At 38.7% G+C, this 16,560-nt stretch overlaps 1 protein-coding gene across 1 annotated transcript in view; it reads left to right on the forward strand.

Annotated features, from left to right (window-relative positions):
• The first annotated feature begins 1,103 nt into the window (after positions 1-1,103).
• LOC117374626 (meiosis inhibitor protein 1) overlaps positions 1,104-16,560 on the forward strand; it is a 33,407-nt gene continuing 17,950 nt past the window's right edge. The window contains exons 1-14 of the mRNA XM_055223465.1: positions 1,104-1,244; positions 2,377-2,500; positions 3,346-3,396; positions 3,931-4,004; positions 4,847-4,952; positions 10,823-11,020; positions 11,536-11,687; positions 12,379-12,493; positions 12,628-12,747; positions 14,278-14,377; positions 15,363-15,497; positions 15,850-15,994; positions 16,094-16,173; positions 16,262-16,409. Coding sequence (XP_055079440.1) covers positions 1,104-1,244; positions 2,377-2,500; positions 3,346-3,396; positions 3,931-4,004; positions 4,847-4,952; positions 10,823-11,020; positions 11,536-11,687; positions 12,379-12,493; positions 12,628-12,747; positions 14,278-14,377; positions 15,363-15,497; positions 15,850-15,994; positions 16,094-16,173; positions 16,262-16,409 — 1,689 coding nt within the window. The remainder of the gene's footprint in view (positions 1,245-2,376; positions 2,501-3,345; positions 3,397-3,930; positions 4,005-4,846; positions 4,953-10,822; positions 11,021-11,535; positions 11,688-12,378; positions 12,494-12,627; positions 12,748-14,277; positions 14,378-15,362; positions 15,498-15,849; positions 15,995-16,093; positions 16,174-16,261; positions 16,410-16,560) is intronic.

Raw genomic sequence — 16,560 nt, forward strand, 5'->3', positions numbered from 1 at the left:
AATTTATTTTGGCGTTTTTTTGTTTTTTTCAGCGTTTTTAAGCTTGTTTCTCTTTACACTCATGGTCATTAATCTGTACCAAATGTATCAAATTACAACTTTCATTTTGTGGCGTTTAAATAGAAGCACGTAGGCCTACAGTCTGAGCATGCGACAGGCTGTGTGGGCTGTGTAGGAAGTGGTTAAACACGTCAAAGGATCATAAAGGTGTCAGTCCACACAGGCCTTTTTCCATTAAGTTTAACTCACCACATGTTTGTTTCAGTTACTGTGAAATTACAAAGCTGCTGTGTGAAAGGTTCCCTCGCACCTTCAGAGACACTTTTTTTTTCTTTTCTGTCATTGCATTATTTGGCTTGTAGGATACTGTTTTACTGTGTGTTTAGTAGTGTGCAGTAGACTATGCATTACCCCAGTCTCAGACCAGATTTATGAAGATAACTAGTAGCAATAGCCAACTTCTCTCCATATTTCATCTACAATATTAAGCTCTCAACCAACCAAGACCACACGCAATTCAATAGTGTGCAACTGAACAGAAAGCAGAAAGGAGGAAAGCCCCCTGATTATAAACTACTTTCAGTTTTCTTCTGGCCCAAATATAAGTCAACCAGATGATATCGTTTTTTGAATTGAATTTTAGAAGATGGGTAGGCGTAAGTTTAAATTTAATTAAATAAACAGTGATAAATACATAAACATTAAAGTCTTTTTTATTTTATTTTTTTCATTTTCATTTTTTAATTTTTTAAATCCAAAGTAGGTTCAACCTGATTGGCTACAGTGCCCGTGACGTAACGTGGTCATTAGCATCTTTAAAGAATTAGCTAAAGATGCTAAACTGCCGAACAAACTTTTATCAAGTTTGAGAGCCACTGTAGTGAGAAAAGACCTCTGTATTGTGATTTGTAAGAGACTTTTAAAATGTGCAGACTTAGTGTTTATTAAAAATGCAAAGTAAATAACAAAACACCAAATAAACCTCCAGTGCTGTAGTTCTCTGTTAGCTGTTGCTAGGTGACATCCGGGTCACGCTCGGGTCACGCTTCCATCATTTCTTTGCGTTGTTTGTTTTTTTTCTGACAGATTTACTCGTGGACTAAATGTTTGGTGGAGACGTCGTGTGGGAGAAGCTCCACCTGGGACATGAGGCTCGGTGGTGCACGCCCCGGGCTCCAGGAGGCGGCGGGTGGAGGCTGTGTGTGCTGTGTGTGCTGGAGCTGATGGAGAGGCAGGACGTGGCGGTGAGGCTCATCTGCACAGTTCTGTTACATATCACTATCAAACTGACACGATTAAGGGAATACAGCACCCTGGGTCAATAGCAACAGTATTTTGGAGTTGGAGCATAAAACACTTTTGATAATTGGTTTAAACGTTGGGTTCATGTGGCATTATAACATTCTCAATCTCAGTAGTTTAAAATAGAGCTGGAGGACAGGGCAGAATCCACAGAGAAATTTGCTGATTTGATTTGCAAAATGCAGATATCCAAAAGTTAAATACACAAATGTTGAGCCTGATCATTTCTAGTAGTGTCTGGACCCTAGAACCTTCTGCAAAATAATAATAATAATAATAATAATAATAAGCCATCCATTTCCTTCCTCTTATCTGGGGCGGGACGCGGGGGCATCAGTCTACGCAGGGACTCCCAGACTTCCCTCACCCCAGACACGTCCTCCAGCTCCTCCGGTGGGACCCCAAGGCGTTCCCAGGCCAGAGAGACATAGTCCCTACAGTGTGTCCTGTGTCTTCCCTGGGGCCTCCTCTCGGTGGGACATGCCCGGAACACCTTTCAAGGGAGGTGTCCAGGAGGCATCCTGAACAGATGCCCGAGCCACCTCAGCTGCTTCTCTCAATGTGGAGGAGCAGCAGCTCTACTCTGAGCTCCTCCAGTGTGACCGAGCTCCTCACCCTATACCCAGCCACCCTGCTCACCTATGGTCAATAATAATAATAATAATAATAAAAATCTATATTCAATATTTCAGATGTATTAAATAATATAGAGGTTATGCACTGACATTGTTTTATCTGAAAAATGTCCTTCAACATTCTGACTGAGTGGCACTGAGGCAGAGCTATGTGCAGCATAACTGACTAAATGTGTTTCTTTGCTTCTTATTGCCTCATTTTTGTCCATTGATCTATGGTTTTCAATCCACAACAACAATTTCCTCAACATCCAGACTCAAAAACATCTTATTTAAGGAGAGAAAGGTTCAGTTCTCAAATGTGCGTGTAGTTTGCATTGTCCTTGTTATTTAGCTAACTTGTTTTAGATGTCAGTGTGTATATGCATGCTTTTAGTTTAATAGATGTATGAATTTGGGATCCAATTTCATAATCCTGCCTCCACTCCTTTTTCCACAGTCTGTGAGAAAGTCCTATGCCCTGTCTGGAGTCAGCGGGGTATTGAAGTACTCTCCAGGGGCCTTAAAGGAACTGCTTCAACAAGACCAACAAGTATCATTGCGTTTTATAGCTTCTCTGCTTGGTGAGAAACTCAGGCATACCATAAAAAGCTCTACATATTCTCCAGTAATCTCTAAGGTCAGTCGTGTGGGTGACTTTTAGCCAAGAGGGCAGACAATGTGACTTAAAAAATAGTAACATATGTATGCAGTGTGCTGCAAGTTCATTTTCAAGACAGCTGCTCAGTAAAGTCAGCTGGTTTCACAGCCATTTCCTTTATTTGTTTTCTGTCGGAGAGCACAATAAGACAAAACTTATGAAATAGTACAGGTACATTGGAAGGTTTATTAAAAGTCTGAAGTTATTCTAAATGGACACATTCAATGTGTTATTGCAGCTTCAAGCTTTAAGTCTAAACCATTAGTGTAATAATCAAATTAGAGTTGTGTGGCAAATGGTAATCTGTTTCAAGTGCTAACTGCACTGGCAGAACATTAAAGGTCTGTGCAGTGCTCGTGGGATGGTTTTGTTTAACTGAGCAACACCATGCGCCAATAAACACCTAATCCAATAAAATACACGCCTTTCATCTCACTATTACATGCTCAGCTTTGTTCATGGTGGTACTTACAAAACAATCATGTTTAGAGTCAGAAGGATTCTTTTAAAATTCATATACTGTAACGCCGTTTGTGGAAAATGTGTTAGTCAGTCACTCCCACACCAAATCTGTGTTAAAATACTGTTGAGTAGAATGGAACAGGTCTTTGCACTTTGCCTTTAACTACCATTGTTATCATATCATGTGTTGTAGGCTAAGCTGCCATCCTCTTTATCCTTATTGATTTTTTGTCTTCCAGTTGTATCTGAACTTCACTTGCTGTAGTCAGGCAGTTTGTTGCATAACCTGCCTTTGCCTTTCCACAGGGATGCTACAGTCCACAGAGGACACATCTACTTTGGAGAAGGTTGACCAAGGTGAAAGAAATATACATGTTTTAAATAACTCAGAAAACATTTTGTAGCTGTCTGCTAAACAAAGATTTAGTTCCCTTTAATGATGTTAAGCACTTTGCAAACAGGCTGCTCTGTCTCACCGACGCTACATTTTAATATTATGAAAGAGCGAATAGCAGACAGACTGTGAATCTCTAATATGCCCCAGGGACAATCTTTTTAATAGTTTATGGATAATGGAATGAAATCATTTGAGCTGAATGGTCCAATATTATGCATAATGTATTTTGGGAAAGACTACTTTTGGACACAGTAGCACTTGTATTTTTCCAATTTTACAGCTTAAAATATTGCATTTGATTGTAAAACAAGTAAAAGTAATTTAGTCCCTATTTCTCAGGAATAAAAACACCCTCTGCTGTTACACTGAGGCAGATAAACTAAATCAGAAATGATCAGAACGCATGATAAGTAATAATAAGATAATGTAATTTGCCAAAAGAACCTTCACATTCCAGTTTTCTTTCTTATTGTATACACACCTTGATGAAGCAGTGCTTCTCCAGGTGCTCTTAGAGCTGCAGAGTGAGCCGCCCTTTCGCTTTGTCTTGGACCAGATACAAAAACAGGTAAGACATATATTACACACACAGCACTTTTATCTGATCTGCATCATAACGACAAACTGAACACTGTATCAGTACTGTCAGCTACAAAATAGGCCATCAAACTTTCACAACTTTTTACATCCCACCAAACTTAATCTACAACTGCACTGTCTACCATACTTTAATTTTGTGTATTTATTTTCACGTCCAGTTTCATTAGATTTTATGTATGTATTAATCAACCAACCACACACGCGCTCTGTTATTTTATACAGTCCCACTGCTGCACCACTGTCTGTGCAGCTAAATATACACCACCCCTCTAATGTTCATATATGTGTAATTAATGTCCTTATGCAGGGCTCAAACAGGTGGGCTCTGCTGGTGCCTCTCCCAGAGTGTGGGCCTCAGATGCCTGTTGAGCAGATGATGCTGGAGGCAGAAATAACAGTTGTGTCTATCCTGGGTTGATGATGACAGAGGGGGAGATACGACTCATTAATTTGACAGAATAGAACCTGATTAGAACTCATCCAAAGAAATTAGTCATACAAGCCAAAACACACAGTATGGCTGAGCTGAAAATAAGTCTACTCATTATGTTGACGCTAAATCCCTTCAGCATTTAGATTTATTGCACTCCGATTCTTACGTAAAAGTCAACATTTGCGAGCCTCATTTTTCACGCCTGCTCTGCTGCCTTTATAATCCTACACAATTCATCAGACGGGAGCGCGTGGCTGCATAGTTTTTGCCTCATTTTTACTTGTCTGTTTTCATTGGATATTATCATTTATTACAGTCTCATTACTGGCCCAAATATTATTGTGTCTGTAGAGTGTATTCTTTTTTCTGTTTTCCAGCTATGCGGCCCATTAAATGCCAGGGGTTGGCCATCAACATTTAATTTCATCGGGCGATTGTTGGAGGCCGTCCCTAACATTACCTATGTGCTTGTGACTGAGTATGGTAAGACAATTTACATTTTAAAACAAAAGAGAGAAAAACATGTATTTAAAATATTCTCTTGTTTGCTGAGAGATAAAACCATAAATGTGTCACAAATACAAACGCAAAGGACAAATTTCCCCACTGGAGCAATAAAGTTTACCTTAATGTTAGCCTTAACCTTCATGTTAGCCTTAACTTTAGCCTTAACCTTAACCTTAACCTTAACCTTAGCCTTAATTTTAGCTTTAGCTTTAGCCTTAACTTTAAAGTTAACCTTAGCCTTAGTCTTAACCTTAACTTTAGCCTTAACTTTAGTCTTAACTTTAGCCTTAACTTTAGTCTTAACTTTAGTCTTAGTCTTATCCTTAACTTTAGCCTTAGCCTTAATTTAGCTTTAGCTTTAGCCTTAACTTTAGCCTTAACCTTAACGTTAACCTTGAAAAAATTATGGGCTGTGCTGTCCCTCTGAGCCCTCAAGAACTTTACAAACAGGCCATGAGGAGACAGACCAGGAGCATTCTCTATGACCCGACACATGTGTGGTAACCTGAATATGAACTATTAAGTTCAAGGAGGAGGTACAGGGCACCACAGTGGAGATACAACAGATATAAACATTCATTTGTACCTGTTTCAGTGAAACTGTTAAATGATAAATAATGTAAAAATGAGTGATGGTGTGTGGAGAGAGATGTACTGCACCCTGTGTGTGGTTCTGTGTTTACTGTGGTGTGAGCCCATTGGTCTAAGAAAAACTTCTCCTAAGGGAGACAAAAAAAAGAAATCTTGAATCTTAGCCTTAGTCTTAACTTTAGCCTTAGTCTTAGCCTTAACCTTAGTCGTAACTTTACTCTTAACTTTAGCCTTAGCCTTAACTTTAGCCTTAGTCTTAGTCTTAACTTTAGTCTTAACTTTAGCCTTAGTCTTAGTCTTAACTTTAGTCTTAACTTTAGCCTTAGTCTTAGTCTTAACTTTAGTCTTAACTTTAGCCTTAGTCTTAGTCTTAACCTTAGTTTTAGCTTTAACCTTAACCTTAACGTCAGCCTTAGTCTTAGTCTTAACTTTAGTCTTAACTTTAGCCTTAGTCTTAGTCTTAACTTTAGTCTTAACTTTAGCCTTAGTCTTAGTCTTAACCTTAGTTTTAGCTTTAACCTTAACCTTAACGTCAGCCTTAGTCTTAGTCTTAGCCTCAACCTTAACTTTACATACCTTTTATGTATAGTTTTATTTTATTGTGGCTCTTTACAATCTGCCGTGTAGCATTTTGAGCGAGTGGTGCAGGAGTATATTGTTTATTGTTTATTTTGATCCCTATTAGTACCTGCAGTCAGGTATTCTTCTCAGGGTTATTTTAAATTTAGTTACTGTTCACAGTCATGTTCTCAACAAAAAACAATCACATTTTTACACCAATACACATTATTTTTTCCACTTGCTGTCAGATTAAAAATACGGTTTCCTGAAATAACAGTTATGATTTCAGATGAAGTTACATAAATGAAATTACACCAATATGAGCTCACACTTATTCACATTATTTCAAACATTGATGTACAATAATGCTTTTTGTGTTGCTTTTTGAAGCTATAACCACGACTTTGTCGTCTTAAATGATTCTGTTCCTTCGTGGTTACAAACATCTCTTCGCTCTGACTAGTTCTACACTGTGGCTGCCCTTCAGAACGCCTCATTGAATAACAATGTATATATTATATATTATTAAAAGGGAGTTTCTGGTAGAATGTAGAAGGTGTCTGAGGGGTAATAATATTTCTTAAAAAGTTTGTCTTTGAATACAAACATCCATCCTTTACCTAAAGCCAAGAAAAAAGCTTATCCGTTATAGGAACACTCGTCCTATAAGCACATTTTTGTACCACACATGCAGCTTTGTTTTTGCACCAGCTCAATTTTTCTCTTCAATGAAGTGTTTGACCAAATGACTGCAAAATAATCCAAATGAGACTAAACTAAATGACACATAGGATTTATTTATTTACTGCATCCCACTTTAGAGACCAAACTGTTTACCTGATGGTCCCGAGGCGTCGACTCCTTCACCTCCTCCTCTCGTTTCACTCACGTTTTCTTTATAGACAGATTTAGCTGAGAGAATGCTTCGTGCCAAGGACAATGCTTGTTGTTTTTCCAACATTCAAAATGAATTTGTTGCTTTTGGTACAATTCACATTTTTTTAAGTTCCTGTTTGAGATTTGTTCTTACTTCAACAATTGATTTACCTGACAGGTATATTATGGTATCATCAGAAACATTGAAATGGTTTATCTAGTACTTTATCTAGTACTTTATCTAGTACTTTATCTAGTACTGACGGCAGGTCATTTGTAAATATTGTATGTAAAAGTGGACGTAGACACTGAAAGGTTTCACCGTTTGAACAGCGTCCGAGTAACAGCCTTTATAACTAGTAGAACTTGATGTTTTCTACCACATAAATAATTGCTGGTGAACTGGAAAGACAATGATGATTTTATTATTTTTCCTTTTGTTTTCTTTTGTTTTTCTGATCATGCCTAGAGGATTATGATCACTGAGGTCTACAGGAGTGGATGAGGGATCAGAACAAAGATGTGGCATATTCATAAAAGTGTGGTCAGAACATCAAGCCTCAGATGCATCAGTTTTATGACTAAACCTGGTGCTTTCAGGTGCTGTTTGTGTCAAACCACAGCAGCTGTCAAGTGTCTGAGCAAATAAACTTCAGAGTCTGTGGTAATGACACAATCTGATCAATTATTTAAATAATCATTACATGAATTTGGGGCCTGTAACAGCACTTTAGAAATACTTTAAATTAACCTGTATCCAGATAGATTCAATAATATCCACCATTAGTCTGTGCCTTATTTTTATCGGCAGGTGACTTTGTGCATTTCTGTCTTGAAAAAATATACCACCCTTGGACTGTTTCTGAAGCATCCTCAGAATCTAAATGAGTTTCTGATGCTGCGGCACATGTGCTATATTTTCTGTTCCACTTCATTTGTTTCTTACTCTACATATATTTATATGAGCTATTTTTAGTGTCTTCTTTTAAAGGCGGCGTAACATGAGTGTCATTTTGTTTCATCACCTAACCTGATTATCTTTGCCCTAATTTTTCATCATTCTGAAACCCAGGAATAGTTCCAAAATCAACGCTCTAAATGCTTTACAAACGTGTGACACACTCCACTCAGACAACTTTTCTCCTGCTTAAAATTCTGTCTGCGTAACCAATTTCCATATTTCTTCTGACATATAAAAGCGCTGCCTTTAGGTGAGTGCTTCTGTCTGTGCTCCTCTTCCACCTGCATGTTGTCTGCTCACTGAACCATTACTCTTTTGAATAATGGGCGCCATTAATCAACGTCAAGTGGGTGTGTATTTAGGTGAAGAGTCGTGTTCCAGCTCTAAATTTGTGCCAGTTATATTACGTTTCTTTGTGTTCTCCTCCCGTGTGTTCAATAGATTTTAGAGTCTTTCTGGAATGGGTCGATGCAGTGCTGATGTAAGATGCGGGCCGCCACTATTGACCGTGTGTCTCTGTCCGTCGCTGTCACTCAACGGCTCTATGGGGCTGTTTGGACTAATGACAACAGCAACACTTCACAACACGGCTTAAAGCACATGACACATTCTGTCTTTTTACAGCTGAACTCACCTGAACCCTTATCATTTTCTATTTCAAACTATTAAACTGTTTTCATTTTGCTTATGGCCCTTTTCTGCTTATTCCTGCAATTTGTGTGTTTTGCTTCATGAGGTTCAAAATTGAGATGGTTATGAATAGTGCAGAAGTGCAGAAGGACCAAAGGAAAGGAAACATTCATTCTGTTTATCAATGACATTTGTTCTGTTTCTAAGATGTTGAAGTTGGTCCTATTTGCTGATTACTAATATTTTTTGTTCGGATGGTAATTTGAGTTTAAAAGAAACAAGTTAACATTAAATTTACACAAAACAACTATAATGTTTTTTTGGAAATAGGAAGATAGATAATGAAATATAGGTGTCAGTGGAAGGAAGTATTTTAGAGAGAGTACAGCAGAGTACATTTTTGGGGGTAATAATAGATGATAAATTAAACTGGAAGGAACATATTAAATACATTAAAACAAAAGTAGCTAGAAGTATAGCGGTATTATCACGAGCGCGGGAAGTATTAGAGTTAAAATCTATCCAACAATTATACTTTTCTTTGATATTACCGTATTTGACTTATTGTGTAGAGGTGTGGGGGAATAATTACAAAACAAATACACAACCCTTAGTTATTCTTCAAAAACGAGCAGTTAGAATTGTGCACAAAGTGGGATTTAGCGAGCACACAAATGATTTATTTTCACAGTCTAGATTACTAAAATTTGAGGACTTGGTGGAATACCAAACCGTGCTTATTATGTTCAAAGCAAGAAATTATCAATTGCCTCCAAACATTCAAAACTTATTTAGTGAGCGAGAAGGGAATTATAATCTTAGAGGAACGGCAAAATTTAGACACGCTAAAGTCACACTACAAGAAAGAGCTTTTGTGTCTCAGTCTGTGGGGTCAGATCATGGAATGGGCTGAGTGAAGATTTAAGGCAATGTTCAAATATTAGGCAATTTAAAAAACTGTATAAATGTCATATTCTGTCCAGATATACCAAAAGAAAATCCTAATTAATGGTAGCAGTGGTTATATGTATACTTTTTGTTGATAGAATGGTTCAGTGATGATGTACAGGAAAGACTATGGTGATTGTTGTGATAATAACATGAACAAGGAGAATAAGAATAACAAGAATAATGAATATAATAATGAGAAGAATAAGAAAAAGAAAAAGTAGTTAATACTAAGAAGTAAAGTAAAAGGAAACTGGATGAAATTTTTGTTCAAAGTTTGAATCAGAAGAACGGGGTGGGATTAAATAAGTTTACACTTCTTCCCACATCCCTTTTGAGAATGTTCAATGTTTTTCGTGGATGATAATTTATTTTATTTTATGAACTGTAATGACATTTATTACATGATTTATGAACATACTCAAATAAAATTCAAATTCAAACATAAAGGCTAACAACACTTTGGACATTATGTTACTGCATTAAACAATGACATTATCAGTGTTTAAGTGACTGATTCGCCATATCCTGTACTATTTTTGTCTTTTCAAAGCATTTATGAAACATTCCAAAATGAAAGACTAATATTTTTGTCTTTGATTCTTTGGTTGGAAAGCTATAAATCCATATCAAAAGTCTGTGGATAGAAGAACCAGACGGAGAAAGTTTGAGTTAAGCTCTCTGAAGCAAAGCAGATCACAGATGAGAGTGCAGGATCACAGCGCCTGGCAGAATAGTAAACAAGGATATGAGCCATTGCGTTTTTCTGACACAAGAAAGCAAAATAAAATGGTTAAATCTTTTTCTCTTGTAGAGCCAAGGGAGCGGGTCCCTGTGCTTTTCCATCATAAAAGTGGTAATTTCACCGTTGTTCCTGCAGTCCTCTTATCATCTGGTCCATCCGCAGCACCGTGTCTCTGCTCAGTGTTTCTCTGTCCCTGGCTCTCATCTTTGCCGTCTCATATATTTTGGTTTAATCAAACATGTCTGGGAGCTTCTGGGAGCTCACGTGGGGTTTTGATGTGGCTCACAAAGCAGTGAGGCCTGTTTGTGCCTGTACTCCATCATTTCATTTACTCTGTCTTACTTCTTCTGCCTCTCGACTGTCCTGACGTTAATTCTTTACCTGCGTTTTCTCCACTGCACTTTGTTTGTGTCGCTAGTTTAAAACTCTCATAGTGCGGACAGCTCCTCCAAATAAAATCTTAGTGCATATCTTGTAGTTTGTTATTAATTTATCACTAAAGATATGTGTATTGATTTTGTTTTTTTCCTGTAGTGCCGTTGCTGGATCACTTGTGCTCAGCCCCGCTCTCCGCAGATGAAGAGCTGAAGGCTTCTATAATATGTGTTTGGATCAAACTGTTTGGGGCCAGTGCTGCAGCTGTACCTGCCTCCATCAGGGACAGAGTGTGTGTTCTGTTGCTCCAAACCTTAGCCAACGCCAGCACCACTGTGCTCATCACCAACTGCATTGGTAAAAGTCAACCACTATAACAACTGCACTCACAACTTTATGAGGTTTAATCACCTACTAGTTAATTTGATCTGTATTTGAGCACACAGAAAATTTAATCAGTGTTTTCAAAAAATTAACAAAATAAAGTGGGCAGGAGAATTAAATGTTGTTCTGTTTCTATGTGTCCACATAAGCTTCATTTAGTCTAAAGGATAAAACGTCTACATCCAGTTAAAGTAGGGTCAAATGTTTGAAGGCTGTTTAATGAGAAATATTGAAACAATAATTGCCAATTCATCTGAATGAAAACATTTTGCATTACATTTTCAAGGCTTTTGTTGAGTGTTAACACTGATGATTGTAATACAATCTTCTGTAGAATATTTATTATATTTATTCAAATAAACAGAGCCTTGAGTGTCATGGATTTGAGAGAACTTGAGAAGTTCAGTGGAGCGTTGTATTGTGTGTTTTGTGTTTGCGTCCTTAAACATTCTATGCAGAGTTTAAGACAGTCGGTTTTCCCCTTTCAGGCCTGCTGTGGCTGCTAGTGCAGGTGGCAGCAGCAGTGTCCGTTCTGATGAGCAGTGCGTCTGCTCCGCTCATGTGTGAAGAGTCCCAGAGCAGCCAGAGCCCAGAGCAACAGCCCCCCGAGCACAGCCCTCTGCCTCTCATCCTGAAAAAGGTCTGTCCAAACATCCTGCTCCAATCAGCCACATGTGCGTTTGGACTCTGACGTTTATCATAACAACAAGTCCACAGCCTGTATTTTTGTGTCTTTGGGTGGGAATCACACAGGGCTTTTCACAGGATAAATATTAGTAATCCATGTCTGGGAAATCGATGTGAAGCTTACACTCCGTTTGATTCTGTCCTTAATCATTCACATTACTGTACAGCCTGTGAGGCTGAGATTTAAGACTAAGTCAGATTTGCCAAGTTCGTCAAATTAAATGAATAAAGTAATAATTATAGCTGTAATACCAGAGAGAATTCTCCATCAAGTAAGTTTTGATTCACAGAAAAGAAAAGCAGATTTGTGAAAAGATCTTGAACAAATTTTAACCTTTTAACAGTTAAATTCCACAGTTTCTCCTCCCTCATGAAATACTTTATTTGAGCAGAGCTGTGTACATAGTGTGTACAGATGAGCAGATCTCCTCACAGACACTACATGTATTTGAAATATTATTAAGCTCTAGGGCACAGTTTCATGTTAGAGAGCTTGTTTTCATCTGCGCGTTCATCTGCTGTGGGCCGTGTTACACTAATAGTTCTTTATATCTCATAGAGTCTAAACAATGCCACAGCCAAACATACTTTTGTAAAACTGTGTATTTGCCCCAGTGCTTTCTAATCACATGTGTTTTTTCTAGTTGTTGCTGAGCGGCGATGAGATGTTGCAGGTGAGCAGCGCCAAGTGTATTGCATCTGTCCTGGTTCATTCTCCGCGTCAGTACAGCGCTCCCTTCATTAAAGCTGATGTTCCTGGTATTTCACACACACACACACTGCCAAAGAACAGCTCTCTGTGGTTTGCTTACTAAACATGATTTCCATCCAAGGTCAATATTTTGCTTGACGGTAATTGAAGTTTATGGTTTCTCACGCCTCTGTCCTTTCAGAGTTTCTGTTTGACAGACTTGCTGGTACTAAAAGTGAAGCTCTGTTGTGGTCCGTCTACACCTGTTTGAAGCTCCTGACCGAGGACTCGCTCTTCTTCTCCCAGTGCCATTCTGTCTATGGTACGGCTTTACTTTGGCTCATCACACGCAGTCATTCAATTCAGTTCAAGTTTATTTTTATAGCACATTTTTAAACTTAAACCTACTTAACTTAAACTTCAGCTGACCATTCATTGAGAAATCCAGTCTTGTTAGTATTAAATGCCAGGGAGAAGAGGTGGGTTTTGCGTTACAGGCTGGGTGGATCTGACAGGCAGAGGGCGCTGTTCTGGCTTTTGGGCACAGCAGCAGCCAGCAGGAGTTGACCTCTGACCTCAGGGCTCTGGGTGGAGTATACGGCTGCAGTAACTCCCTCAAATAAAAGACAAAGTTTAAATCTGTAACCGGACTTAAAGTTGTAGGCGTGAGGACGTTTGACTGCTCGTCCAAGTCTCTTCTTCAGTTCTGGTCAGATTCACTGCTGGACACTGCCTTATATCTGCCCCATTCCTGTTTAAGGAAGGATCCTCAGATGAGACCCTTCAGATCCTTGGATGAGCAGCAAAATGTCTTCACTCCTACAACATTTTGTCCAGTTGACAGATTTAAACTTCGTCTTTTGCTGTGGATCAGACCTGGACGACAGAGGGACACACAGACATCTTCCTCAAACAACCTGGACCCATAGAGTGCAGACATTTAAACACCGTCAATAACATTTTTGAATTGTACTCCATATGAAACAGGAGCCAGACGTGATGTGCTCTCATTTCATCTGTGGTTATTTAAAATGTGAAAGTTGGATTTTCAGAAGTTTGTGTTTTACTTTATATGTTACAAGGTTAAGGTCAACTTTACTGATATAGTTTATACTTTTACAGCAGCGTATGGCCCAAACTGCTCTACAGCACAAATCAATACTTACAAACAGAGCAAGAAGTACTATTAATATTAAACGACACAAAAAGCAAGGCTGAATATAAAAAATGAAACAAAAGCTTAAATAAAACAGCTCAACTTGTATAAAGCCAAACAAGTCGGGAGGCATAAACATCCGCACTTAAAGAAGTGCAGGTCGGAAGCATGAGTAATTGTTTAGCTCCTACACATTGGGTTTGAAATACTATTTTTAGGCTGTGGAGAAAAACACTGAATGTGAGTTCAGTGATAGATTGACTGCATCTTTTTGTTAGGTTGCAGATAAAATTAGACAAATAGCCTCAGAGCCACAAATGGAAACTAATTTGTTCTTCCCCTGTTTATTTTAGTTCTGCTATTACAATGAATTAGCTGTTCCTTGTACTGTCTGCGTTTCTGCACCACCACAGGAATTGTTTAACAACACAATCAACTTAATTTCCTGGTACCCAAGATGTTTTCCTGCTATAGCTTCTATTATTAAGTTCTGATTTAATTTAATAAGAGCAAAGATTGGTTCACAGATGTGTTAAGTGGTGGAGTTCAAAGATGTTGCACAGCGGCTGTTTGTCATTGTATTATGTTTCTTATTATAATAAAACGCTTGTTGCATGATTGAATGTCATTAGAAAATGTTGTGTTTTTAATACTGTTTTAACCAACAAAGTAAAAAGTATAAAATTCTTGTTTGAGGCATTGAATCTCTGGTGCGCAGTCTGAAGGAGGCTTTACGTCTGACCAACCTAGAAGTGTCTAAACGGGGACTTCTTTTACTCACTGTCATCCTGGAGAGGTGAGTCTGTACAGTTTAATTTCAAATAATCACAAAAACAAATATTAATTTCTCTCTGGATCTGTAAAACATCTAATGGATGGTATGTTAAATCATGATGCAACTGCCAGCAGATCCCTTTAAGTGCTACAATTACTAAAACACACAAAATCACCTCAATCCAAGCCAAAAATAAGTGTTTCTATCTCTTTACTGTTGATGCCAAATGGGATTTCCCAGTCTTGCAGTTGGAACACGACCAAATGCTGTTTTACTGTGCTTTACTGTGATTATTTTGTCAACAATACAACACAAATGAAGAAAGTGAAAGTGGAGAAATGATCCCTGCCCCTCGCTACAAGCCCCAGAGACAGTATTCAGAGTTTATGAGCATATTGGTCGATGTGCTCCACTGACCCTGAGTCGATATCTACAGTAAAACGTGTTAAATATGGTGCACACTTAATTAGATAAGAATGGACTGTCACTGGCAGATGAGAATATATGACCAGTCACTAACACACTGTCATATTTCTGCAGGGTTGACATTATTTTAATTAAGCCTTGAGACTGTCAGATGGCGACGGTACAAAAGATAAGAGATTTTAAATGGAGAGGTGATTTGTCCTTTACACTGAGGGGAACAGTGAAGAGACTGGATGTGCTGAGGAAGCTCTTCTGGTTTGTGTTTGAGGGGCTCCAGCTCTGATAGGCCGTTAAAGTGTCTCTAAGTCTTTGCACGGTGTGGCCCGGGCTTGTCCCTTTATAGACTCGTGTTTCTAAACTGTTTTACGTGGATATTGTTGTGTCAACAGTGAGAGCCAGCAGTAGTTGTGATGTTGTATCTTAAGCTCGAGATAAACTGTAGATGCTCAAGTCTAATTACTGCAGCAGAGTGGTCAGGTTACATGAAATCTGATCAGTTACATAATTATGTGAGCTGTGTTGTTGTATTTACATTAGGACAATTAATTAACTGTAAAAGTGTGTTTGTATGTTTACACAGACAGCCCCGAGAGGTGCGCCTGTTCCCCAGTGTCCCCGACTTTGTTGGTGTGTGTGAGGCGTTGGAGGCTGGGGTGTCCTCCTCCTGTCTCCTCGTGGCCACACAGGCTGTGAAGGCCACCTGCATCCTCCTCAGGTATACAAAACATGCACAGGGTGTCAATATTAGCTCTGTAATGCCAAGGGCATGATGTCAGAGCCACTTCTTGTTTTCTAATGTTCTATCGACTGTGCTTACGTTTTTACTTTTTACAAGACAAAATGTTTGAGTGTTTTTTTATTTATTTAGATACACCAAAATATCATTATAGAAATATAGACTAGATTTGAGTATTACAGTTTTTCTAATATATTTAAAAGCAGGTTAACAGTCACAGTTGCAGTATATCTGATATTATAGTCTCTCTCTCATCTTCTGACCCACTTAAATAAGTCCAAAAGAAGCCACCACATGCATATAGATTTTTGTTTGGATTCTTTTCACACAGAAAACAACATCAGTCTCGACCAGTCCAGTTCAAGGAGATCACAGGAATGATCGAGAGCATCACCAAGAGGTTTTCAGAGCTGTCTTTGTCTTTACATATACGCCACCAGAACTCTGTGAGTGAAACTTTTATGTCGAGTTCAATAGTGAACAGACAGAGATCAACACTGAACACTCATTTGTGTTGAGCTTTGAAACCAGATGTGTGATGAGATGTTTCTCTAATCCTTTAGGCCAGATTGCAGAAGTCCAGTATCTGCAGCCCGGCTTCTAGGTCCCATGTGTTCCTACTTCAGGCTCTGGTCTGTTTTCAGTCAGCCTGCAGGTCAGCACAACGTCTGGACACCAGCTCAGGGGCCTGATAAATCATATACGTTATTTTGCTCGCATCTTCATTTACACACACTTTTAAGGTTGGCTCTGGAGTGTGCATCAGAGCCGGGTTTAAAGGAGAACGCATTTACGGCTCCGTCAAAAACACAACAAAATGAAGATTCCCTGGAGTCCCTGTGCCGGTGTATGCTGCGCTGTTGTGACTCTGTTTGGATACCCGCTGTCATCGTAAGAGATAATATCAACACACATATATGTACTCAGCTGCTTTGTTGTTTTCCTTATCTGCGCTCGTGAAAAGAAAACACTTGAGTAAAGCCTTTTGAAGCCACGTCCTGATCACACAATGTCCATTACGGCTGGAAAATAACTATTATTT

The sequence above is a fragment of the Periophthalmus magnuspinnatus genome, chromosome 8 (assembly GCF_009829125.3).
Source record: "Periophthalmus magnuspinnatus isolate fPerMag1 chromosome 8, fPerMag1.2.pri, whole genome shotgun sequence".
NCBI lineage: Eukaryota > Metazoa > Chordata > Actinopteri > Gobiiformes > Gobiidae > Periophthalmus > Periophthalmus magnuspinnatus.